This window comes from Micropterus salmoides, unplaced genomic scaffold (genome assembly GCF_014851395.1).
Source record: "Micropterus salmoides isolate LMB-PRFRI ecotype aquatic unplaced genomic scaffold, ASM1485139v1 Ms_hic_scaffold_6, whole genome shotgun sequence".
In the NCBI taxonomy this organism is placed as follows: domain Eukaryota; kingdom Metazoa; phylum Chordata; class Actinopteri; order Centrarchiformes; family Centrarchidae; genus Micropterus; species Micropterus salmoides.
In genome coordinates this window covers 12,218,930-12,243,765 of record NW_024044348.1, presented here as the reverse complement: position 1 = coordinate 12,243,765, position 24,836 = coordinate 12,218,930, and the positions used below count along the sequence as shown (strand labels likewise).

The 24,836-nt window shown below is 40.6% G+C and overlaps 1 protein-coding gene across 1 annotated transcript; it reads right to left on the bottom strand.

The window, feature by feature from the left end:
- Positions 1-1,774: 1,774 nt before the first annotated feature.
- Positions 1,775-24,333, bottom strand: tnfaip8l3 (tumor necrosis factor, alpha-induced protein 8-like 3). The gene is made up of 2 exons (XM_038701836.1): positions 23,983-24,333; positions 1,775-2,879 (listed from the first exon to the last, which is right to left on the bottom strand). The coding sequence occupies exons 1-2, from the start codon at positions 24,026-24,028 to the stop codon at positions 2,317-2,319; spliced, it is 609 nt and encodes a 202-aa protein (XP_038557764.1). The 5' UTR covers positions 24,029-24,333; the 3' UTR covers positions 1,775-2,316.
- Between the last annotated feature and the right edge of the window lie 503 nt (positions 24,334-24,836).

Here is a 24,836-nt window from a genome sequence, read left to right as displayed (position 1 = left end):
CAATTCTCCTATTTGAAACTATTTAATTGGTTTAATTTGAGACTAATTCTGGGTAAAAAGACTGCACATCTGTCACACTGCCAAATCCTGGTTAATAATTTTTCTCAGCTTTACTAGGTGTACTATTTTAACATTTTACCACCTACAGGAAGCCATATTGAATGCACCAATAGTTCTCTGTGTTCCTCAAGGACATTTTGAAAGGTCACATGTGCACATCTAGCCTACAGAGGGGATCAAACATGTGACCTTCCAGCAGCGTTATCAACAGTTGGGCCTCCATTTCACCAGCTGACATTAAGTGATGAGGCTGGTGACTCCTTCCTCATCCTCTGATCTTTTGGGTGGCAGCTTTGGGAGTTCATTAACAGCCACAGGCTGTTTTAGTCCACCAGCCCTCCTTGACATTGAGAAGATATGTGTGTTGTGTGTGGTCTTGTTTAACTGCACTTCTGAAAACAGTTGTAAAATGTCATCTGTGGCTCTGGAGGAACTTTGTCAAGTCTGAGAAAATGACCCCATAACAATGTCTTAGGGGCTATTTTTGCTAAAGCTTGTAGACAGTGTTATAAGCTTTGGACATAGAGTTTGAAAGATGTGGGCAATTTTAATGTATTACTAACGTGCAATACTTTCAAGGACATTCAAACCACTCTTCTATTAAATATGAAGCTATGCTGTTGGCAGGAGGCCACAACAAAAGGGATATCACGTGTTAATTAGTGAGCTTTAGAGATGCTGCTATGGGGATTTTTTGACCTTTGGATTGCGTCAGGCTATATTATATTTTTTTATTATATTATATTTCTTGACGTTTCGAGTCTTTATGCTGAGCCAAGCCAGCCAGCTGGCGGCTCTTGCTTCTTATTTACAGTAGATAAGAGCCAAATCAAGCTTCTCGTGTAAGGTACAGCAAGAACGTGAATAAGCATATTTCCCAAAATGGTGTACTTTTCCTGTAAGAGTAATGCATTCGATGGCAGGACCTTCTAAGGAGATGGCTTAGAGAGAAATTTTGATTTATGGTAAAATTTTCTCAGTGACCTAAACTACATATGAGATCAGAATCAGCAGGAGGCAAAAAGAACAAAGGGCAATATAAGTAAATTAGGTATGTGGTTAATGGCATGAATGCCACCTTTTTCTTGATGTCCAATAACAGTTATAACTAACTACATAACTAACTTAATGTGTGTCTCACAGCAAGTATGTGAGTCCAAATGAAGGCTTAATGTGTGGGTGGTCTGTCTGTTTTGTGTCTCTACAAGGAGACATAAAACTGAACTTCTTCTTCACTGGCTGCCAAAATAATTCAGCTGGAGTCACACCAAGCCACCAGTAATAGGTTTTCCTGGACTGGAGAGTAGAATAGACCAGAGGGCATCTAATGAACCAGAAATGACAAATCACTAATTTTCCTGCTCATTTCAAAATGAGTGATGGCAGATTTATTCCTGGTATGCATGTGGGTCAAATGGACAGGAAAGTGGTAGCTTAATGCACAATTTGTGGCTTATTTTCCAGATCCGATCCATCCATGCAATTTCTATCATGGCTGTGCCCCTTAAAACAGGCAGCAAACTCTTTAGTTATTTTAATTTTAGTACATTTGAGGCATTATTCTGAAAGTAACTGGCAAATCAGTGTTTTCCCTCACACATCTAAGAAATGAGGGAAAATTATCATTATGACTCCCAAAAAGAAGGAACATACCCATCTATCCTAAAACCTTTCCCGTTCACATGGAGGTATTGTTGTCAGAAGAACTGCAAGATAATGTTTACAAGAAATCTTTAATAAAAGACAAGTGTTACACCCTTGTAGAGAAGACTGACATAGTCACAGATACATAACACACACCATGTCATAGTTGGTCTTATATACAAACACATTATTCAAGAGAATCCCACACACACACACACACACACACACACATACACACAGAGCGAGAGACTGATTACTACCACTGATTATCTTCCATATCCAAATACCTAATGTATGTTTTTTGGCCATTGGTACAGTACACTTTTGCACACAAAAGGGGATGACTTGGAATGCTTTAACACTGTGCAGCAATGATCCACTGAGTGGAAAGACAGTCTCAAAAATCCATCATTGAACACAGCAGCAGGATAGTTACAACTAGCCTCATAGAAATGGATGAAGAAGAAACAGGAAGACGAGAGCAGACAGGCAGACGATGTGAGTGGCCAGGAGTGAGCAAGTGAATAGGAAATAAAAGGAGGCAGGAGAGACCAGCGAGATAAGGAGCAAGAGGATAAAGAGCTAAAGGTGAAAGAGGTCAGATGTGAGAGGTTAAAGCGTTCCTTCGTCCAGCAGTTTGTTGATGCCGTTGCAGATCTTCCTCAGAGAGAGTCTATACTCCTCTCCGTCCCCGTACAGCTCGGCCAGGAACTCCCCATGGGCAAAATGGTTGAAAACATGATCAATGCGTGCATGTGAGCGCGCGGTCAGGTGATGCTCGACCAGGGTGTGAAGCAGGTCCCTGCACTCCAGCAGGAGCTCAGACAGAATATTCCTGTCAAAGGTGTACTCCACCTCGTAGAACGACACTGCCGTCATAGCCGCTTGGTTCATCTTCTTCTTGAAGCGCTCCACTGTGTCCAGCTCGTCAGGGCTGAACTGGTGGTTGCGGTACAATATGCCGATCTTCAGGGCGATCTTTATGACGTCCTTGATGATCTTGTGGGCCTCCTTCTTGCTCTTGGTGAACTCCCGGCTCGTCTTGTAGAGCTCGTCCAAGATCTCGCTGCTGGTGTCATCTGTCAACATGTTGGCCACCACCATGGTCGCCATTTTGCTCAGGATCTTCTTCTGGGCCTGCAGGGCCAGGGAGCGAGAGTTAAAGCTCTCCTGCCCTGAGAGGAGAGAAAAGAGAAAGACAGAGAAAGGCAAGTATGTCAGAGTCAGTCCTTACGGTCAGAAATCTTCACTATATCATATAATTTTTTAAAGGAGGAGTGGAAGGAACAAACCAAACAGTGGAATAATGATCCTTCTCAAGTAGCAGCTTTTCATGCACTGATACTTTAATGCAGTATTAATAGATTGTGTTGGCCTATTCTACTCTCCTTGTTCTGGGCAACAGAACAAGCTGGCTCATAAAGTTGATAATGCAAATGTGCCTAGTTCTACATCCAACTTACATGGAACAACATTTGTATTCATTTGGAGTTATGTCTCTGCGCACTTGATGAATGTAAGTCCAATATTCATTCTCCTTTTAGCCCTGTGTTGGATTCCACCAACTCCTGAGGGAAATACTTGCATCTCTAGCTGCTAAATGCGGCACTAGTCGCTAACTTTGTCATTTGGTGCTGGGCGGGTGGTGTACAGTCCTATTTTGTTGTTGCTAAAAACAGCTATCTGCTAAGAACATTGTCCTATCCCACCTCAATAGATGTTGTCCATTTGTAGATGTGAGTCTTGATGTTAAACACATTGGAAAAAATAAAGTGTATCTTGTTTTTAAGTTTGACTGAAAGCAAATTTGTAATTCAACTATGGTACTTTTCAAAGGACATTAAGAACAGGCAGTATGCTGTGCCTTTAAGAGATATTGAATGGATAAACTCAGATATATTTTCATGAATACACTAGACTGAGTATTTGAAAGAGATGGAGCACTTTTCCAATACATCTTTATTCATCTTTTTATTATGGTGTTTAACCACCTCCCTTAAATTTCAGCATGTTTACATGTAACAGCTGACTTCCATCTGAACAAATGGGCTTTTGAACCTCTGTTGACCCATTGTAATAAAAAATATGGGCACTTCCTTTCTCCAGTTTTCACTGACACTACTTTGTCCTTGCATAAAGAACTCTGTGTTTTTGGTATGAAGAAAGGCTAAATCCAATTCCAAACTTATAACTGAAGCTAACTAAAAGTTTATTTGACAAAAAAGTATTTATAGAGTTTTTAAAAAGTTACAAGTTACAAAAATAATTCAATACAGAATACAGTCTCAGTGCATGAACACATGTACAGCAAGGCGGCGTCCTTCCTAGAGCTGCTAGTGATGTGGGCAGGGAGGAATCTGCTCTGGATAACATCAAACAGCTGTACACTGATAAGAACTTCTTTGCACACTGTCTCTCCACAAGTCCAGATTGATCACAGTTTTGTCCCACTGAAGTCGCTATTCATCATAGAGGAGAGCATCAAAAGCTGCCTGTATCTTCATACAGCGATGCCAGCAGCTTAACATGTGTCTGTGTGAATGTGAGGAGTGGGAGGACGGAAAGGGGTTTTATTTAGGTGCCACCCAGCTACAAATTACACACCAGTTAACTCCTATTATGATTACAGCTCAGGAAAGAAGCCTCACTTTTTCCTCCTGATCCCTGGGCACATTGTCAGCCTCTTCCTCCTCCACATATATGTCCAGAGAGAAAGAGAGAGAGAGAGTGAGAGAGAGACAGAGAGTATGGAGGCGTCATTGCCCAGTGAGCACAGAACAGCAGATGAGCCAGAGAGTAGCACTTGCTTTGTTGTCACTATAATTTTATTAAAACAGACAGCTACGTGACCATGCAGAATTCACACCATCATCGTATCATCTGTGTGTGTGTCTATATACGTTTGCTATTTAAATACACACATACAAGAGGTTGAATGCTGCACAACAATTGAGAGAAATCCCATCCGTGGTATTTCATGTGAATGAGCAAAACTGACATTTCATGTGTTGGTCTGAAGCTAAATGGCATTTCGTGTGTGGACATATAATTTACTGTGACATTTACAACTAATAAGGCAAATGTCTTTGTCTACAGTCATTTCCCAATACATAAGCTTTGATGTACTGCTCCTTTGTTCAGCTTTGTGAGAGTAGGGGTGAGATCTATTGTATGTTAGACAAAAGAGGAGTGGGTAATTATAAAGATATCATACCGATGGTAAGAAATTGTCTCTGAAAGATTTCCAGTGTGTATGTGAGTTAAATTAACACCCACTGCATAAACACAGACAGGTGGGACACAAATGAAATCCTTGTTCATGGGTGGCATCCTGACTAATTAAACTCACCAACCAATTCCTTTCCAATCCAATGAGGCTCTTTGAAGTGATCAGCATGTTTTTAAAAAGAAAGTTTTATTAAAGCCTTTGTTACTGTTAACTGAATGTGACTAAATTCCTGATTGTGTCCTCATTACTGCTTTTTCCATATTGTATTTGAGTGCAAACTTCATAAAAAATCCTCTTGATTTCACTTAGAGTGAAAAGTTGTTATGGCCAACATATTAGCTAATAATTGCCAATTCACACACAGCAAACACATACAACATTACCTTACATTTTGAGTAGTTTTTCTGGTGACTTAGCGAATGGAAGTCCTGTATTCACTCATCTAGCTCTGTTTCTGTCTCTGTTAACTCCTTAGAGAAACAGCCAGCTTTTTAGCTGCAAAATGGATCACTTTCTTCACTAGCTAGTTGCTAAGTTAGTCCGGCCTTTGTGCAGCTGATGGAAACAAAGTTGATGAGAGAGGTGAGACTGGACCAAAATGTTTATGCTGTGGGTCACTAAACCAAAAAAATAAGCTGAATGCTAAATCTCTCTGCAGAGCTGAGGGGATTGCAATGTTAGGGGATAGTTCTCTGTGTGTTCATCACTATGAGCTACTCCTTTCACATTATGGGTAGTCATACAACAGTAATTAGTGCAGCTTAAAGTGAATCAGAATTACCTAAGAAAGTAATCAAAAAGGACATGTACACAAAAACACGTACATTGGTGGACAGTATATAAGTTACTGTTCTGTACTACTGACACTACAACTACACATAAACACATTAACAATACTGTGGGGAGCAAAAACAGGAGGCCAGTTGATTTTACTTGAAATAAAATGAATAACTCAAACTCTCATTTTTTTTTATTTCCCTACATAAATCATGTTCATCCAACTAAGTTGCACTCGATAATTTTACCCTGGTCATCCCCCTGGTAGCTCTATGCCCCCCAGTTTGAGAACCACTGCTCCAGCCAATGACTCTGTATAAATCCTAAACTTTCAACAGTCAACGTCAGTCTGGAAGAAACGAGCTAGTGTCTTATTCCTGCAGGCTGCTGTTTAGAGAGTGCTCTTAAAAACATTTATACCAAATGTAAACTATATGGCCTGAGGCAATGAAGAGATAACATATGCGAATATACTGTATGTTTCACATAAGGAATATTTCCACAATATTTGAATAGCAACACCAGGACATGTGACTGTGGTTCTCATTAGGCAGATCTGTGCCTCTCATCAACAGGCTCTCTTTGTCAATGTTATTTCCTGTTTCTCTGAAGCAGCTCTTTGTTCCAGTGAGCCTCTGATATTCAGAAACCCAACTGGATAGATTTCTGAAACCCTGGCACACTGATAAAGGTGACAGCTTGCTCCATAAAGCCGGCCTTGTCAGGCCAATGGTCATGCAGGCTATGTGGATTTGGATCCAACCAGTGTGTGTGATCAGTCACTTTCTAAATGAATTTCTTTCTGTGCAATTAAATAATTAACATCTGTGATTATCACTGCAAAGATTAGGTTAACTCATAACTGCAAAGAGTGCTGCATGAAAGTAACTGATTTGATCTTTTCTGTTTTTAGTGCAGAGCTAAAAGTAGACTAATTATTCTTCTGCCACCCCCCACTACACAGCCTGGAGCCTGTTTCTGAGGACCAGCAGGTGGCTATCGACTAACTTGCTTTGACCCCTGTCTCAAGTCTGTTCACACATCCCAGAGTGGTGAAAAATGTAAGCAAAAATGAAGGAGTGTGGGGGGAAAAATACTGTGAAGAATAGCCATGAGGGTGCTTAAGGTGTGAGTCAGAGTGCTGAGGATGGAGGTGGGTGATTCAGAATCTGGCTAGAGATTTTAGCACATCACAGTAAGTGAGGGTAGATGATTAAGAGTGCACATGAAGACACTGAGAAGTCTGAGCTCTCACACACTCACATACCGCCTGTCACCCAGAGGCTGAGATGAGTGACATGCATGGGCCAGTGTGTCAGAATGAGTTAGAGAAGAGCCCAAGGTGTCAGGAGAGAGATGCCCAGAAAACTGTCTAGCTTGTTACGTATCTCTCACCTGCTTTCACACTTTCTCTCTTGCCTGCTCATTATTTTCTCCACATCACTTGTCCTCAAGTGTAAAGTTTTCACAAAATAAAGTGGGTATTGTGTATGGCATGTGGGAATAAGTTACTGAAAACAAACCAGTTCTCCACCAATGTCAGTCCATCAGAGTGGTTACATAAGTGTGTTTTGGGAGTTGTGAAGTTTACTTTTAACATCGGGATTAGTAAGGTGCTTGCTGCTCTCTGGCCGCGGCTGTTGACTAGACAGTCTCTCTTTGTTCCGCCTGATGTTTTTAGAGCGCTGAGTCAACAGTTTCTGCTGCGCTGCATCAGAACATACATCCAGTGTGGAACATGGAGTGCAGCCAAACCTGCCCTGCTAAAGGTGCCCTGCAAAAAATGTCCATCTGGACTGATTTATTTTCATTTCAGTCAGAGACACTTTTATCAAGTCACCATTAATAGAAAGTGGCTATACAGTATACCAAAACTAGTTTGCCATTTTAGTAAATAGGGTTATTCCTTTTCTGGTGGAGTTATGGCGTATTCATATTATCGTTTGAGTCTCTGAAACGTACCTACTGCTAGCAACATTTGCACTATAGCTAAGGTGGTGCTGTTTCGTAATATTACAGCTAACTTGCTTAGCTAGGTGCAATTCACGTTAACTGTCATTTTAACCAGTATGATAATTTTGTCTAACAAACAACAGGCTTAAAACTAAATGTGCTCACCAGAGAAAATGAACAGCCAACTCCTAATAAGCTTTTTCAACTACGCTGGTATTTTTTTTTCCCCATCACTTTATTTGCTGCGCTGGTTAAATTGACACAAGTAGCATGTAGCTGCAGTACTGGAGGCTGCAGTTTCAGGACCGCAATCCTAGGACCGGAACTGCAATTCCAGGACCCTTGGTTACTTTGATACTGCCAGCTAGCTGACTGGCTAGCTAGCTATGTTACTCTTTACAGCCCCCCGAAGGCAATTACCCTTACCACAACCACCAACGAGTGTGTGCCTAAAGTTATTGATTATATGCATGTTGACCGGTTAACCCTACAGCTGCGCATGGCCGACGTGCTAGCAGACAGGGTTAATCTCCTTCGTGTTGCTGTGCATTACCAACACCACTCCACTAGATGGCACTGTCGCAAAAGAACTAAGGTCCTACAACTGCGGTCCCAGGATTGCGGGGGTCCCTTTTTATATACAGTCTCTGGGGGGTCCTGAAACTGCAGCCTCCGGTACTGCAGCTTCATACTATTGATTGACACAGTGCCGTTGGTATGAATCAATCTAGCCTGATTGACAGGTTGCCATAGTAACGACTTGTCAAGCACAGATACTCCCGCCCTGAAGCATACTCTGCTTTATAGTCTATTTTCCTCAAAATGGGACCATAATTTACTAAATGAATATCATGTTGTATTGACATGAAACTAGCAATTGAGACCATAAACTCATTAGGAAAGTGTTTACTGAGGTAATAAATCAGATGAGAAGTAGAGTCATTTACCATTATTTCTAATGGAACCAGACTTATTTTGCAACCAGAAGAGTTACCCCCTTGCAGGTTTCGCGTTCGCCTAAATTCTCTGACCGTAAGCTTCCCACTTGGCTAAAACATGTTTAAGAAGATTCATACATACAAATGTAGGGGTCCAGCCAGCAGCCATTTAGCATAGTTTAGTACAAAGACTGGAAACTGGGGGAAAGAGGTAGCCTAGTTCTATCCAAAGGCAACAAAATCTTCCTAGTGCCTCTCATCTACCAGCAAAATCTACCAGCGCCTCTAAAGGTCACTAATTAACACATTGTCACAATGGCTGTTTCACTTTTTACCAAAACAGAGAAATATGACAACATCAGCCCTGTTTTTGGTTCATTACACTGGCTCCCAGTATGTTTTAGAATTGACTTTAAAATTCCCATACACACCAGCACGTACCTTGAGATACTCGAGCAGAGGTCTGCTGTCTGTTCCAGAGTCTCAATTGAAAACTGAAGGGGACAAAACATGCAGTCAGGGTCCCGAGGCTCTGGAACAGCCTGCCCGAGGAAATCAGGTGGGCTGAGTCAGTGAACTCTGAAGTCCATTCTTAAAACATACTTTTATAGGAGAGCCTTACCTGATTTTTTAAAAGTTGATTTTATTCTAATTTATAGATATTTAATATTTACTTTAAACATGTATTTTAGTCTCCTAAGTGTTTTCTTGCTTTTCTCATGTATTTGTTTTTGTGTTTTTTTGTCTTTGCACTTGTTAAAGCACTTTGTAACTTGTTTTTGAAAAGTGCTCAATAAATAAAGATTATTATTATTATTTATACTTGTCTTCATTTCGCTCAGTCTGCCCCTCTGTCCCTGCCTCCCGCTACTTCTCACTTTCCCCACCATGTGTTTCTGATGAACCAGACCAGATGCCCTCACACCTACCCACAAATCACCCCAAAGTCACCTGACTGACTCCCATATCCACCGAACACCTGGTCACATTCCCTGTATCATCTCCACCTGCTGACACACCTGTCTCTCATTATCTCATCAGTCCTTCAGTGTATATAACCAGGTCGCCAGGTCACCAGCTCTTTCTCTTCGCTAGTTTGAGCACTTGTTGTGCTCCTGTGTTCCAGCCATCTGTGTCTCTTCCTGATATTCTGCCTGACATCTTCTACCCGTGTTTTGACTTGCTACCTCTGTATGACCTGCCTACTTTGACCCCCTGTGTTAGTTTGCTTGTTTGGATTATCTTCAGTTTAGTTGTATTTATGTAGTGCCAATTTATAAGTAAGTAGTAATAAGTAAGTAATCTCATTACACTTCTCATATAGAGCATGTCTAGACCATACTCTGGTTGTATTTACAGTGATTCTCACCCTAAGCAAGCAGCTGAGGCTGACAATACTAATAATAGGACTAATAATAATATTTGTAGCAGTGGGTGGCAAGCAGGAACATGGGGGCAGTAGGTGGCTTGCAATCATAGATCCAGACTCTACAGCTCCGGAGGCAGAAACACCTGCTGAAAGTGAGAAGAGAGAGACAAGAAAGCACAAAACCAGGGGGAGGGAAGATGTTGTGTAAGTAATATGCATAATGGCATAAGATTGAATGCAGATGGTGAAGGAGAGGGGAGAGAGGATCTCCATGCATTATGGAACTCTTCCGGTTGCCTAGGCCTAGAACAGCACAACTAAGGGATGGTCCAGAACTCACCTGAGCCAGTTGGGGCTGGCTCAGGTGAGTTAGCTTTATCATAGAGGAAAGTCTTTATCAAAGAGGAAAGTCTTAGCCCTACTCTTAAATGTGGAGATGGCGTCTGTGACACACGTTATATCTCGTTTGTTTACTTCCAAAAAAAACACGTTAATTAGTGAGCAGTGGACACTGCCATTATATTATATATATGATTGGACATAACTAGTCAGCTGGTAACCAGACAGGATATGAATGAGTCAGTGAAGCATGCAGGTGAAGCTGCTAATGTCAATCAGCTAATGTAAGCGTAACTTCAGTGTTCTGCTTGAACTAATACACTAATGAACCAATGCTCCATGGTCTTTCTCAGTTAATTAAGATACCAACATCTTGAAAAAAACATCTGTTAAATGAGTAGACTTTCAGTGGAAGTTAAGTGAACTGATTCTGGAACTTTTCTCCAGGAGATTTAATATTTGTGTAAGTGATAAAACTCAGCACTAGATGAAATGACTGGCTTTTCTGCAGCATGCTGGGCAGCTGGACTATGAGATGGGGTCCCAAGGCTTGTGTTGGTCTTGTTCCAGAGTAACCACAGGAATGAGCCATTAGCAGGACCAGCAGCTAACACTGACAAGGACTGACTGGCCTTTACTGAGTCAACGCTGGAGGCACTTGTGGGCTCATCAACCGGAACGCTGCACAGAACACTCGTCTGACTGGGGCGACTGTGTGAGTGTGTGTGAATCTGTGTGTCTTTCACTGGCTGTTGGGCTTCATGTCTCGACAGCAGAAAAAACAACAAGAAGATTAATAGAATACAGTCAGTCGTTTTCACAATTTAGATATAAGACTGTTAGATATTGATAGTAATAACCAAATCCATCTGCATGGCCACTAATTGGCCAAAGTGATTAATTAAACTAAAATAAAAAGCCAAGGAAAGTAAAAAAAAAAGACTTATAAAATGAAATCAGTAAATTAGATGCAGCATGTATTCATATAAATAAAGAATATAAATAAACAAAGATAGGATTAAGATAACAAAATGTAATATATATATAATATGTCGTATAATATTATATATGGTATCGTTTAACACAATAACAAATGTAAAACTAAGCTGAAATTGAAAAAAAGTTAAAAATAAATTAGGGAATTAGTAAAAAAAAAAAAAAAAGAACCCTCCACCTGAGTGCAACGTTCTTTTCTTAAATTGTTAAAATATTTTCTATTCTGAGCTATTTAGCGAGTCATTTACTTCTGCAGCCATTAATTACATGATGGTTTTGCTCTGAACTATTCAGAGCTTCTGCAGGGCTAAAAATCCTGCCTGTATCAGATATCTGAGACACACACACACACACAGGAAACACAATGCTTGATCAGTGCTTTCCTGATTGGGGTTGCTAATGACAACATGCTCATGCTCATCTCCAGTATTGGACAATACCAGGTCACACTCTCTGCACAGGTGCATCGGATGTTGTTGTTTATTTTACCAGATACATGTTCACCACACATTGTCGTATGTGCTCACACAACAGACACAGGTGTTCATGCACAGTCGTTCATTAAGGTTGAACAGGATGAACATGTCACAGTCAAAAAGAAATTTAAAAAAGCATCTATTTACCAAACTTTTAACTGCTTAGCACCTGTCACCCCTTCCTCTAAACATGATCAGTTTAAACAGCCAAACTGTAAAGGTTGCTGACCAACAACCTAGCTCAGAAAGTCAGAAAAGTAGGAGAGGATTGAAGTGTTTTTGGTGAGTGACAAACAAAAAAAAGCTCTGAGCCCTGAAAAGCTTCCTTGCAGCCCAGTTGTAGCCATCATTAAAATTGCCCACTGTACATCTACTTTCCATGTGCAACCTATTTTCCATTTCACGGGCAGTAATGCATTTTTTAACTGAATAGCGAATACAAGGGTTTCTGAAATGAACAGTTTCCGGGTGTTTCTTTGCACCCTGTAAATGCTAGAACAGCAATAATTTTCCAGATGTTTTCCTTTTCAGATATTTTCTTTTATAAGGGGACTGCACCACAGTGCTAATCCCTTTTTGCCTCATGTGTACTGTAAAGTTGGACTTCTGCAGTAGTTGCATACATTCATATTTTACATACAATAGACAGACTTTAAAGTCTGCTAGCTTTTGTGCTGTTGAAAGAAGTCCAAGAAAGGCTCACACTAATAAAGTATAAATAATAATAAAGTCACCCATCAGCACTGCCATTTCATAGCGTACAATCACAACCTTAACAATGTATCAATAAGAAAATGTCAGGGAAAATGCTCTTTGTACAGGAGAGGTAAACAGGGGTGACAGCTTGACTTCCACTTCTTTTGCCATGGCCTTTTCATCTGCTTTTGGTTTCCAGTTAGGAGCTGCTGCAGACTCTCTGTGGTTGCATTTACAAGGCTTGAGGAAAACAATGGAGCGGGTCATTCAGCAGCAGCAAAGGGGTTTTTAATAGCCTGCAGGGTTAGTGTTAAGCAAGCCTGAGAGGCCAGTGGACTTGAGTGGATGGTGTGTTGTGCCAGCTGGTACCAGAGCTCAACTGGAGCTGGGAGTAAGACGTATTTTATTTAGTGTCACTCTGCAGGCTACAATCTTTGTGTTTCTCAGTTCACTTCTGCGATTTCATTTCCACACATAGACCTATAGTTATTAGAGCGTGTAAAGATACATCACAATACAGGCCTTCATACACAAAGGAAAGAGCTGCAGAAGTGTCTAGGCAGTGGAATAAATTTGTTTTGTCATTTCATGTCTCTCTTCCACGTACTCTGAACCTGCAAAGGTTCCGTTCTGGTGTATTTTTGACTGCCACAGCTAATCAGAAGATGACTCAAACATACCACAATCTGCTCACTCTCTGTCTACCATGCAACTGTAATGCATGTGTGTGTTTGTATCTAGATGAAAGTAACTGGGGGTGATAAAGACTTTGAAAGATATGGTTTCTTCGGAGTGAAAGAGATTGAGACAGTACAGTGTAGTGCACTGATGTGCATTATTCATAATATGTAAAGCCAGTTTCTAAAGGGTTGTCTCGTGCTGAAAGAGGTCATTCACTGTGTCATTAACAGCTCAGGATGTAGAGGAACATTCAGACCTTAAGGGTTAATAAATAACTGCTTTCAATACCTTGATGACTCTCATTTGTGTGAACTGAGATTAACAAGTGTAAAGTTCATTCCTTTTTTTAGATGTGGATCATTTAGTGGCTGAAAGTGGAATGTACAGGTTACAGCTAACTTGCGCTTTACTGGAAGAATGTGTAGTGGCAGGAAATACAGATTTATTCTCCTCAGAGATCCCCCAAGGCTCATAAAAAGGCCTACTGCTAACTTTGTCTAAACTTTGTGGGCAAGACAAATGGATGTTGTGTTATTTGTGTGCTGTTAATGGTTTGTGCAGGTGTTACCGGTCTCTGCTTTAACCTAGTTCTTCTTTTGTGCCAAATTGGGAACATAGATGGGGTGAGGCACAAAAGACACTACGTCCTCACAGAAAAACCCCACGAGAAACATCAAGAAAAAATACAGAAATACCCGTCAAGGGAACATCATAAAGGGCAAAAACAACTAAGAAACCAACAAATAGGGTTAGGGATGATAAAAATTATAATGTTGATAAAGTACTTAATGCAAAGGCAATAAATGGTCAGATCAAAACCTCATCCTATGAGTCACTTTTTATCATGTTTTTGTTGGAGGATTTTGAATTGAATTTTATCCTGATAAGAGGAACATGAATAGCAAATGGCTGAAGAGGTTTGAGAGCCTCACCACCAGCGCAGGAAATCAACAGATTCATACTTGACTTGATAAATCTGTAGGGTGATGTATTGGCCAATATTTTTTCAGTGCAGATACTGTATATTGGCATCCGCCGCTGATAAGTAAAGAACTGTAGTGCAGAAATGCCAAAGATATGTTTTATGTTTATTTATTTTAAAGCACTGACAAGTTCGTGTTATTCTGTAAAATATCCCCCTCAGTATGCATGTTGGTGATAATTATTTAATAACCCAAATTATTGGATTTTTAACATTGTTTATGTTATGTGTTTATGTTCAGCTGAACTATCATTATCAGATATCTTTTAAAGCTCTCAAATATCACTATTAGATTAAATAATCCATCATTTGGAGGGCTCTGTTATACACATGTTAATTTTATATTTATGTTTGGATGACATTATACATGATACAATTGCTGCACATATTTTATTAGTGAATTGTTCTGAAATTCTGATTATGCTTTTACATTGTTTTCTGTTTTTGCAACACATATTTGGTTGCATTTTCTCACTTTGCAGCATTTGTTCTGAATGCTGCAGTGTTGTCAAATTAATGAAAATGTTTTCCTCATTTGCTTGTGTTCGACCCATTTGCTTGTGTTTTCTTAACTTGCAGTGCGTTGAGCTCTCAGGGGCACTGTAAAATAAACCCTTCACTAACATCTTCCTGCCTGTTGGACTTGTGAGTATATTGGTTTCAGTCAAAAGAAACACGGATTTCATTGAATGGAACTGTCAAAACTCGACTCAGCATTTCTGGCAAATGCATAATGGAAGAAAATCATATAAACAGAACTGTTAGAAGTGTTTCCCAATAACGTCAAAATTGATGTGTGGTAATGTAACTGTAATGAAGAGGCCTGATAGTATGAGACCATTTTTGAAACTACTAAGTGTGTTTTTCCTGGGACTGGTCTAAGTGCTTCTCCTGTGACTAACAGCCCAGGGAAAAGCACTTAGGAGTCTCTCTGAGTCAGGAGGGACACATGATTGCCGTTGACCACCACACAGCTTTACTTAATACCCCATCCCTCATCTCTTCCTTTGTCTCTCTCTGTCTCTTAGTTTTAATGGCCATGTCCCTGTGGAGTTGAACCAGAGTGATGAGGTGAAATGTTGCATTGGCAGGAGAAGTCTGATTGATTAATGTGCCGCTGGCTTGATCGCCTGTCACAAGGAGTGGGAGGGTGGAAATGGGGGAGAGAGAGAGATATCAGAGGTTTGATCTCCACCTTTAGTTCAGCCCTTGGCTATCACAGTCACTCCTGGTTGTGAAGACACAAGAAACGGCTGGTATCCAGGACATCCTGTTAGGACACAGGGTGGACTGCAGGGCCCTGTAAGATCCCCACCATTTGACCTCTAGTCTGCTATAAAGCTAATGTCTTCACCAGCTGTGGTTAGCTGAAGTTTGCCATTGTTTGGCTAGATCCATGCCCAGTTACTGTATCTGGCTACCCGTACATGGGAATTGACTGGAGGCTCTGCTTCCCTCCTCTGGGAGTGTCTCTGTAAACCTTCTCTGCCACAATCATTAGCTGACAAATTCTGTCAGGTGGGAATTGGTTGGTTGTGAATAAATTACATATTTGCTACTGTCTGCTGAGACTTTCTGTAAAATAATAAGGATTCACTATTGCAAGGTTTTGCAGCCAGTGTTAGGCAGGTCTCTGAAACTGTCCTGGCTCACAGGAAGTGATGCTTTTTACAATTTTGTAAACACTGACTGTGCGGCCAACCACCATGACTGGACAATCAAAGGCGAGAGTGCTAACTACAGTCAAACTTCACTCACAAAAAAATGCAAAGAAATGCGAGAGCTCAAAAACAGTAGCAATATATTTATAGAAAGCTGGGTACTATGGGTGTGTGTGGACTATAATGATAGACTGTGAGACTTAGGCCTAATAAAAAACAGAGGAGGATAAAATATTGGGGCTTTCCTTACTTTATCTGTCCTGGAACCCAGACACAAAGTTCCCTTAATTTTTTCCATCTGAAATAAAGTAACAAATTTACAGAGAAAGAAAGATGGACATTGTGGGCATAGCTGGCAGTATGTGCCATTTCATTTCACAGCATTCAGTCAAGATTAATAGTGAGCAGGAGAAAGTAGAAATGGGGAAAGCTGAAAAAATGAGAGGAAAGATAATGCGTTTGCTTGAAAAATGCTCTGAATTAGCGTGGATAAAAATAAATACATCAATATACAATCACAGCCATTCTGACTGTCTGCAGATGTGTCACTTCATTTAAAAGGAGCGTGGAGGACAAGGATGGAGGAGGTGGGGGTGTTAAAGAAAGAGAGGTGAAATCATATGTCCATATTTTGATTGTCTAGCTCCTGTCAGTGTCCCTTTACGTCAAACACAGACCCACACAACATCAAAAGCATCTTCTCACACTCTTTCCCTTTTATATCATCTGCAGCTGTATTCAGAACGAGCTGTGGCGTGGGTCTTTGTCTTGCATTCATGAAGCTCTCGTCTCTTTTTGTAAATCTCTTCCTCTCTCTTCATTTCTCACCAAATCCACACTGAGCTGAGCATGAGTGGCAAGGAAGTAAGTGTTTTCAGGCCATGGGTGAGTCGCTCCTCTCATAGACCTCGGCCAAGGCTCAGCATGCCGTGGCATCGTTTACAATGACAGACAAATACTCGCATGCACAATCATCCAGGCCATGCCAGCTTTCCCCATAACTTTGGCCTCCTGGTTTGTTTACTAGTTCGCCCACCCTAATTAAGTTTACGAGTTTAAAGTGAGGTAACGGGAAGTTTCAAATCACTAGAAGTGCAGAGGTCCCAAGCCCCTGCCCTAACTATTGCTGTCATGAAAAACTGAAAGATGTTACATGGGTTTTATTGTACTGGATGGGAAACTTGACCCTGCCACTTTAACAAAGACAAAACAATGATTTTGTTAGGTGTCCACAAGTACAGCTCCCATCAGGCTTTGACTGCATGCCAATGGCTAATGGGATGCTAAATGTATTACAGTGACATCTGTAATAAGTAGCCGTGTAAGGAATATTAAGATCTTTCACTTAAGTAAAAGTAACAACGTCACATTGTAAAAATACTCCAGATACAAGTACTTAAGGATCAATTATTTTTCCCATTTAGATTTTATTTTTATGATATGATAAGAAATATGACAATAGAAGGACATGGCTACTGCACTGACAAGACAAACCAGTGGAAAGAGGGAGAGGGAGGGTTACAGTTTTTTATGCATGTTTTTCTTGTTGACTCTTGTCCTTAGGAACACAGGCATGCACATGATCTTACATCAACACATGCTGTGCTCCAGCAGATACTATATTTCCTGGTGAAATATAGTGGAGTGTAAGTATAATGTAGCTTAAAATGGAAATACACACGTAAAGTACAAGTACATCAAAATTGTACTTGAGAAAATGTAATTTACTTACTTTTCACCACTGGTAATAATGCAAATTACAAAAATCCAGCCCACATAACTTTACTCATCAGGATACAAGGCAGTTCAATCAGTTTGTCGATTAATAGTTCTGTTTTTACTGTGCAAAGGTAGGTAGGTAGACAGGCATGTAGGCCAGTCATTCATTTTATTCAGTCTGTCAACCCACAATTATTGGTTTGCCAGAGTTGAAGAGGGGAGCAACTGTTGCAACATAGTAGGCTACAGCAACCAGCAGTAAACCTAAAACTGAAAAGCATCCAAGATGAAGTTTCTGATATTCTAAATAAAATGAAAGTCACTGTTCAGAGGAAGGATTACAGTAAAAAAAGAAATGATCTACCACCAGGACAAATACATAGGTATTTGTCCTGGTGGTAGATCAAGCATTATTGTAGCTTTTCCTTGTTAAAGAGTTCGGACAGTTAGTGAAGAGTTACTCTTCTTGGACAGGTCGGTATTTGTAAAATATTTGGGGTAGGCTATAGCTATTACATTTACTCTACCTAAATAATGGATTTTGCCTTGGAACTGTGGAGATTTCTCTTTATTCAAGTAGCTACATCTGAACGCCAGCTGGGGCGAGCTCCTGCAGGCACACCGTAAAACTTTGATGAATAGCCCAGGCTTTTATTTGCTAAAATCACTGAATTGACCCTGCCTATATTTGGAACAGTCGCCCAACTGGGACAGGCCTTAATTTCTTTTGCACAAAACTGAAACTACCATGAAAACAGTTTATTTATTTCAACCAGTATAAATATGAATTGTATTAAAATGTTATATCAAATAATATCAAATACCCTAATTCACCTGATCTAGCTCTGAATGACGGCTTATGCAAAAAATTCCCAATTCCCAAACAGTGTATGACAACTGTTTTACTGAACGCATTTCATTCTCATTCAACATGAGCAGGAGAAAAGGAGATATTTTCTAAAAAAAGTTGAAACTTAAAAGTTGAAATGATAAGAATTAGGAATTAGATATGATAATGCAGACTGTATTTAATGATAGTGTCTTTAGTTCTGGTTTAACATTGTGTGGGTCTGTTTTGAGTGGTCCTGATGGTCTGCTGTTGTGTGTCTGACCTGCTGCCAGTTTTGCTGTAAAATAGTGACCTCTGACAACAAACGTTGTTGTGTGGTATGGGACACCCACAAACTGCTGTAATGAATTTATCATCATCTACAGACTGCACACATTAGTTAAACAAGCAAGGATATTGTAAGAAAAGTTCCACACTGCAGGTTGGAACACTGCACACTGTTGGTACAATTACATTAAAAAGAGCATTATACAACATATAGCATTTAGCATTAAACAACTACAGCTCCCATTGGTGAGGCAAACACAGCATCAATATGGCAAGCGCCATATGTTGTTTTATTTTCAAATAACGAGTTCAGACTCTACTAGCTAGTACAGTAGTAGATGTTACAGCTTTTCAAAAAGACAGATGTAATAAACCCTCAATGAGAAAATAACATGTAGTTATGAATGTTCGGGGAGCAAAGGTTAGCCAAGACAGGCGGAGGGGTTCCAGCTGTCTATGTTGCCTCAATTAAAAGGTTGCTCTTACTTTGATAGGAGCATAAAATTGGATAGACTTTGAGCTTTGGCCTTGATGACTCTCACTGCATGACAAGCTTTAGTATAAAGCCAAAGTGCTGCTGCTCTCTTGGCTGCCAACCCACCACTAACTAATGACCAGGAAATAACTGTGGTTCACACACACACACACACACACACACACACACACACTGTAGATGGTAGATTTGTTTCTGACTTTTAGTGACTACATTTCTTCTTTCAACTTAACCCTCTCCATTTCAAGCTGAAATCTAATCCTTCCATGAGTTCATTCAGATCCCAGCCTTTAAGAATAACAGTGTGGCATTTTAGTTTCTCTCTGTTGCCCTTATTGCCCATGAAATTTGAAAACCCACACATGTAATTGCCACAACTGCTATTTCTGTCTGCTCTGCTGCTTTCTATATCCCATACACAAACAGTTTTAAAGGTACACTGATTGCAGCTTAATACGACATACCGCTCAGATAGGTGTTGTGATATATTATGCTAAACATAGGTATTCTACTTTGTCCTACCGCAACCCGATAATGCTATATTCACAACAGCTAGTTCATTTGTGTTAGAGTTAAGTGTGAAAAGCTTTGTGTGTAATTGCCTCCTACTCATCCTCATTTTCTGTTTCTATTTTGCTGCCATAATAGACAAGTGAGGGAGGAAAAATGTTCCATTTAATTTGATATAATCTGCATGGTAAACCCATTCTTTTTCTCTTAACATAGAGAAGGTAGGTAAGACAAATCCATACTTTCACATAACGATGAAAAAAATTTGCGAACCATAAAATTTAAGTTGAAACCAGAAACTGGACCAAAAAATTTAAACTTTCCTCAAATGTTCAAGAAGTGATTATGACTTTAAATGATCACAAGTGAAGAAATAAAACAACACACACACAGAAGTGCCTCCATCACAGCTCTTATGTACAGGATTTACAGATCTAGATACCTGTACAGGCTCTGTGCTCCACTGACACCAGTCCAGCCTTCCCTCAGTACACAATGCTCTCCGTCAAACAGCTCGCCTCTCACACCAGGCGCCACTATTGACTGTTTGCTTTGCTTCGACTGGCCCTCCAGTGAAACCACAACCTTCTCCTCCTCCTGAGTGTGGGACTGTAAGGCCTTGTCAAAATGCCTCTGTGGTCTAATTTCATGTTTCAGTAATGGCTCAGACGTGGGGGAAACAATTCTCTTTCCAAATGTCCCACAAACACTATGAAATGCCACAGTATTGTTGTGTCCATGCATGCATGTGCATACGAGGGAAAATGCACTGGTCAGGGACCTGGGAGTTTTAGGATTCGTATTTCATTGCAGCTAGAGGAAAAGAAAACACTTTCTCCTGAGTCGTCTTTTCCACATACAGTTTCACTCCTGTTTTCTTTTTTTTTCTCAGTTCATGTTACAATTTTCCAGAATCAGCTCCTGGTGTCTCGAGTGTGTGATTGTATGTGTGTGTGTGTGTGTGTGTGTGTGTGTGTGTAGAAGGCTAGGGTGCAGTAAGCACTCTCCATCTGCGGCCCAGATTAAAGGCGGAGGAAAAAAAAACAAGGATGCATGTGTTGGGAGAGCTCAAGACGGAGGGAATGAGCAAGAAGGGCGCAGGCATTTATTTCAGTATGTGTGTGTGTCTGTGGATGGGCCCACTCTGCCTGTCTCTCATGTGTAAAGCATGTGGCGAGTCTGCCAACATGGCACTCATGAGGCAGAAGCTCTCCTCTGATTGCTGGGTACTCCTGGCCTGGTTTAATGCAGAATGATTTTTTTCTAAGACCTTTGAAGTGTTCGTGGATGTGCCGATTAGTGGCAATTAACAAGGGCAATAGAGTTTGTTAGTATGTAAATGTATGAATACTGAAGATCACCTGGATGAATATTCAACTTCAGTTGTGTCATCAAACAACATCTGCAGTTTTATTGTTTATAATAGACGCACCAGCAACAGCCCACATGCCCTTATGAATCTCACAGCTGTTATTGCAACAGCCAAACAGCATTTCTTTTCAACAAGTCTGCTTTCCATAGAAAAATTTCAGTAAACACAAATGGTTGGAAATAGCTCTGCAGATGGCAGATTGGGTTATGGAGTTGTAGTGAGTCGCATCACCATGATGAATCAGCCACAAGTAGACTGTGGGCTGATTATTCACCAACATAATGTCCAGCTAATACACCAGCTAAATAATAATCCAAACCATTATGCAGGAGTATCTGGAAATCATATTTAAAAGTATCAGTGAAACGCAAATGTGTCTGTTGTGCACCCAATGTGTGATGTGAACTCCAGCAGTCCTCCAGCAGAACAGGTGAGTTGACAGTCAGTCTCATCTTGACTTATAATTAGGTGTGGTCATCGCCACTCCACCACAGAAGGGAAGGACAGGACTGCTGGGTGAATCAGTTTGTGGGTATTGGTATGGTCAGTGGCGTGCTCATTGCATGCCTGGATAACTGTGTGATTATGCTGACTTGGGTACTTCTTTCAGAGTAGTTACGGCTGAGCTGTACAGACAACAGTGGAACAAAGATATTCTGATTCTCACTCCATAGTTCAAATCTTGACTCTCACGTGATAACCTGTCATAAAAAAAGTATTATACCATTCTATTATGCAGTCTCCCCTGAAGCAGTTCTCTAAGTGTAGTTTTTTGCATCAAGGCATTGTGAGAATTGTGCAACTAAAGTAAAATACAAAAGAGGTTGAGGGAAAGTCGGTGCAACTGCTAGTGACATCCAGGGATGTTGCTAATAAAAAGAGTATCTGATGGTGAATTTAAGGAAACATTGAACTCCAAGATATCAGTCTCACTCTCTAACAACAACAACCACATTAACAGCTCAAGGGCAGAGGAGAAGGCCAAAAAGGTCAAAGCCACCTAAAACAAAATACCTCAATATTTACACTGCTGAACTTTTGTGCCAGAATACATAATAAAAGCATAGATCAATCACACATCCCTCATCCACATATCCACGAATAAGGGTCATGTTTGTGTACAGCAACGCTTTCAAAATATGCCTGTTTTCAAAATACTTTTGCTCAGGTTTTGTTGGGACAGTTGACCTTATAAAATGAGGCATACCATTTTTTTTTTCACAGACAGTAGACTGAGTAGAAGTTGAAGCACAGCCACAAAGCACGACGCATTTTGAGAATGAGTCAGGATTTTTCTCGACTGGGTAAAATGTCAATCTGCTTTTGCTCTCATGTCACCCTTCATTTTCAACACGTGTAATGTGTTTTTAGGCAAGAAAAAGACAAGCCTATAAGAGTTAATATGTCTTATGTAACAAAGGCTATCACACTGTACATTGCTGGAAGCTTTAGCAGAACACAGCATCTGTAGAAAAATGTTAAATGTTTCCATGATTTACCTTTGGCCCAGTGTCTGGAAAACAGAGTACACCACTTCACATGAAAGTGAAATGGATAAAGCCTACGTGTTTAGAGATTGACATGGCCATGCGCACCAATATGAGCATCCTGATTGATGTCTTAACGTTGAACGGTCTGCCTGAAATCAGTAAATGATACAGACATGTCATCACCTACAATCGATGTGTCCAAAACTTTCTGGCTCTTATATTAAGGTTCTTCTCTCTTTGCAAATAGACCAAAAGACAGACAGACAGTGGGCCAGATGGACAGACAGATTTGAGTTCAACAGAGCATCATTAACACATAAAGCTCTATGTCCATTTCTATGTCAAATTAACAGGCAAACAGCCACACCATCACCAACATTATCACACAATCACTAACTGGGGCAGCAACAACGTGCTCTGATAAATAATATGTCCATCATTTAGTAGATCTGCTGATAGTACCCAGGGACAAAGCCTAATGGAAAATAATTTTATGAGAACCCAGAGTTCTGTAATAGAGGATAAAGTAATTTAAATCATCAGTCTTTTTACAGGAGGTATGTGAAAAAGAGTAAAAGTTTCAATTGCACTTTGAACTCAAACTTAACTGCAGAAGTTTGTTTCATCTCCTGGCATAAACTTTCCACAGGATCACAGTTCAATAAAATGCATACACGAGTGGAATGCTGAGAAATATCCAATGAGAAACACAAAATCTTTTCAAAATCTTAAGCAGTGTTTGTTTGTGTATCTGAATGTTTAATGTGTGAGTGCAACTGTTCAACTCTCCTCACTGTAATAAATGTTTGTCCTGTACTCTGACACCATAGATAAAACGTCTTCAACAGGATTTATTTATCAAACAACCACACACAACTTCCAATAAACTGTAAATCTACAGATTTACATTCATTCTCCGTGAGCGTGAGAAGGAAGACTTCAGCGTTCGGGGAGGCTGTGCTCTCTCTGTAGCTGGATGTGTTGATGAACAAACTGCCTGCACGTGTCGGAGCTTGCCTGTTCCGGTGGTGACCGCACACTCATCAAGGCTCTGCCAGTCACCAGCATCACAGTGAACATGCATCAGAACTCACAGCAGCACAGGAGTGAGCTACAGATACTGGACTAAGTGACTTTTAAAGTTGAAAATCATATGATTCTTGATTTTTGGGGGCATTATAGAAGTATTCACATGTAAAGGCAAAATGCTGATTGGGAGTCTGCTTTGTGAGAGAAATGGCAGTTGATGAAGCTACAGCCCCGTGGACAGAATGTGTTTATGTTGAGGGTTCAGTACCTGCTAAAAATGCAGGAAAATGTGGAAATTTTGCCGTAAAACAGGCGGAAAGAACTCGCTGACCCTCCAGATAAACTAATACTCTTCAATGTAGAATGTATTTGCTTAAAGACTAGTTACCACAACATGTCAGGAACTGATGCTGTAGTTGCAGAAATGGTCTTGAGGCTTAACGAGGCTTACCTGGAGAGAGGTCTCCGTCACTCTGCTCTCCGGAGTCTGAATCCATCTTGCCCTGCAGGACACTCGGAGGCTGCAGCAGCTCTCTGATTCCTCTTTCTTGTTGTTCCCTTTCCTCTCCAGAGAGTCTTCTGATTTCTTCACTCAGAGAAAATTTGTTTTTTAATGCAATTTCTTGTTTTTTTTTTCTCCTGGTGAGCTAAACTCCCCCTCCCAGCCTGGAAATCAGCTGTGAGAGGAATGCTACTGGGCTGATTTGCTGAGCTGTCCTCCCTTTTTTTGCACTCTTTCCCTATTGCTGTCTTCTCTTCTCCTGACTCCCTCAGTTTCCCTCTTTCCTTCTCCCTCTCATCTACTTTCCCTGTTTCTGATGCTCCCTCCCCTCGCTCACTCTCGGTCCGCCCCCTCTCGGTTTCTCCCTCCCTTGTCTCTGCCACTTGGTCCCCTCCTCCTCCTCCTCCTCCTCCTCTTCCTCCTCCTCCTCCTCCTCCTATTCTGTGCTGTCACACTCAGCCTCTTCACGCTCTCTCCACTCAAACTCTTTCTCTACCTCTTTCTGTATGCTGTAAGTGCCGTCTCTTCCTCTCTCTCTCTTCCTCTCTCCCTCCCTCTATCTGTCTCTGGGTAAGAGTGCTGCCTGTGTTTTAGCAAAGCAATGGGAGAGACTCATTCATGGCAACTTGAAATTCATCTCCAGCAGTTTAAATCCCATGACCTCTTGTTACTGGCTGTTATACAATCAGTCACTTACAATCTGAGGTGGTCAGTCACATAAAGTCAGGCCAGGTCATTGTGTTACTATCTACACTAATCACTGAATGGATCTGAAATGTTTTGGGTCATTTCAATGTGTTAGG

Excerpts from the sequence above, each read along its gene's own strand:
- tnfaip8l3 (XM_038701836.1), bottom strand. The coding sequence starts at position 24,028 with ATGGATTCAGACTCCGGAGAGCAGAGTGACGGAGACCTCTCTCCAG. Across the intron at positions 2,880-23,982 it reads TGACGGAGACCTCTCTCCAG|GGCAGGAGAGCTTTAACTCT; the intron begins GTAAGCCTCGTT and ends CTCTCCTCTCAG.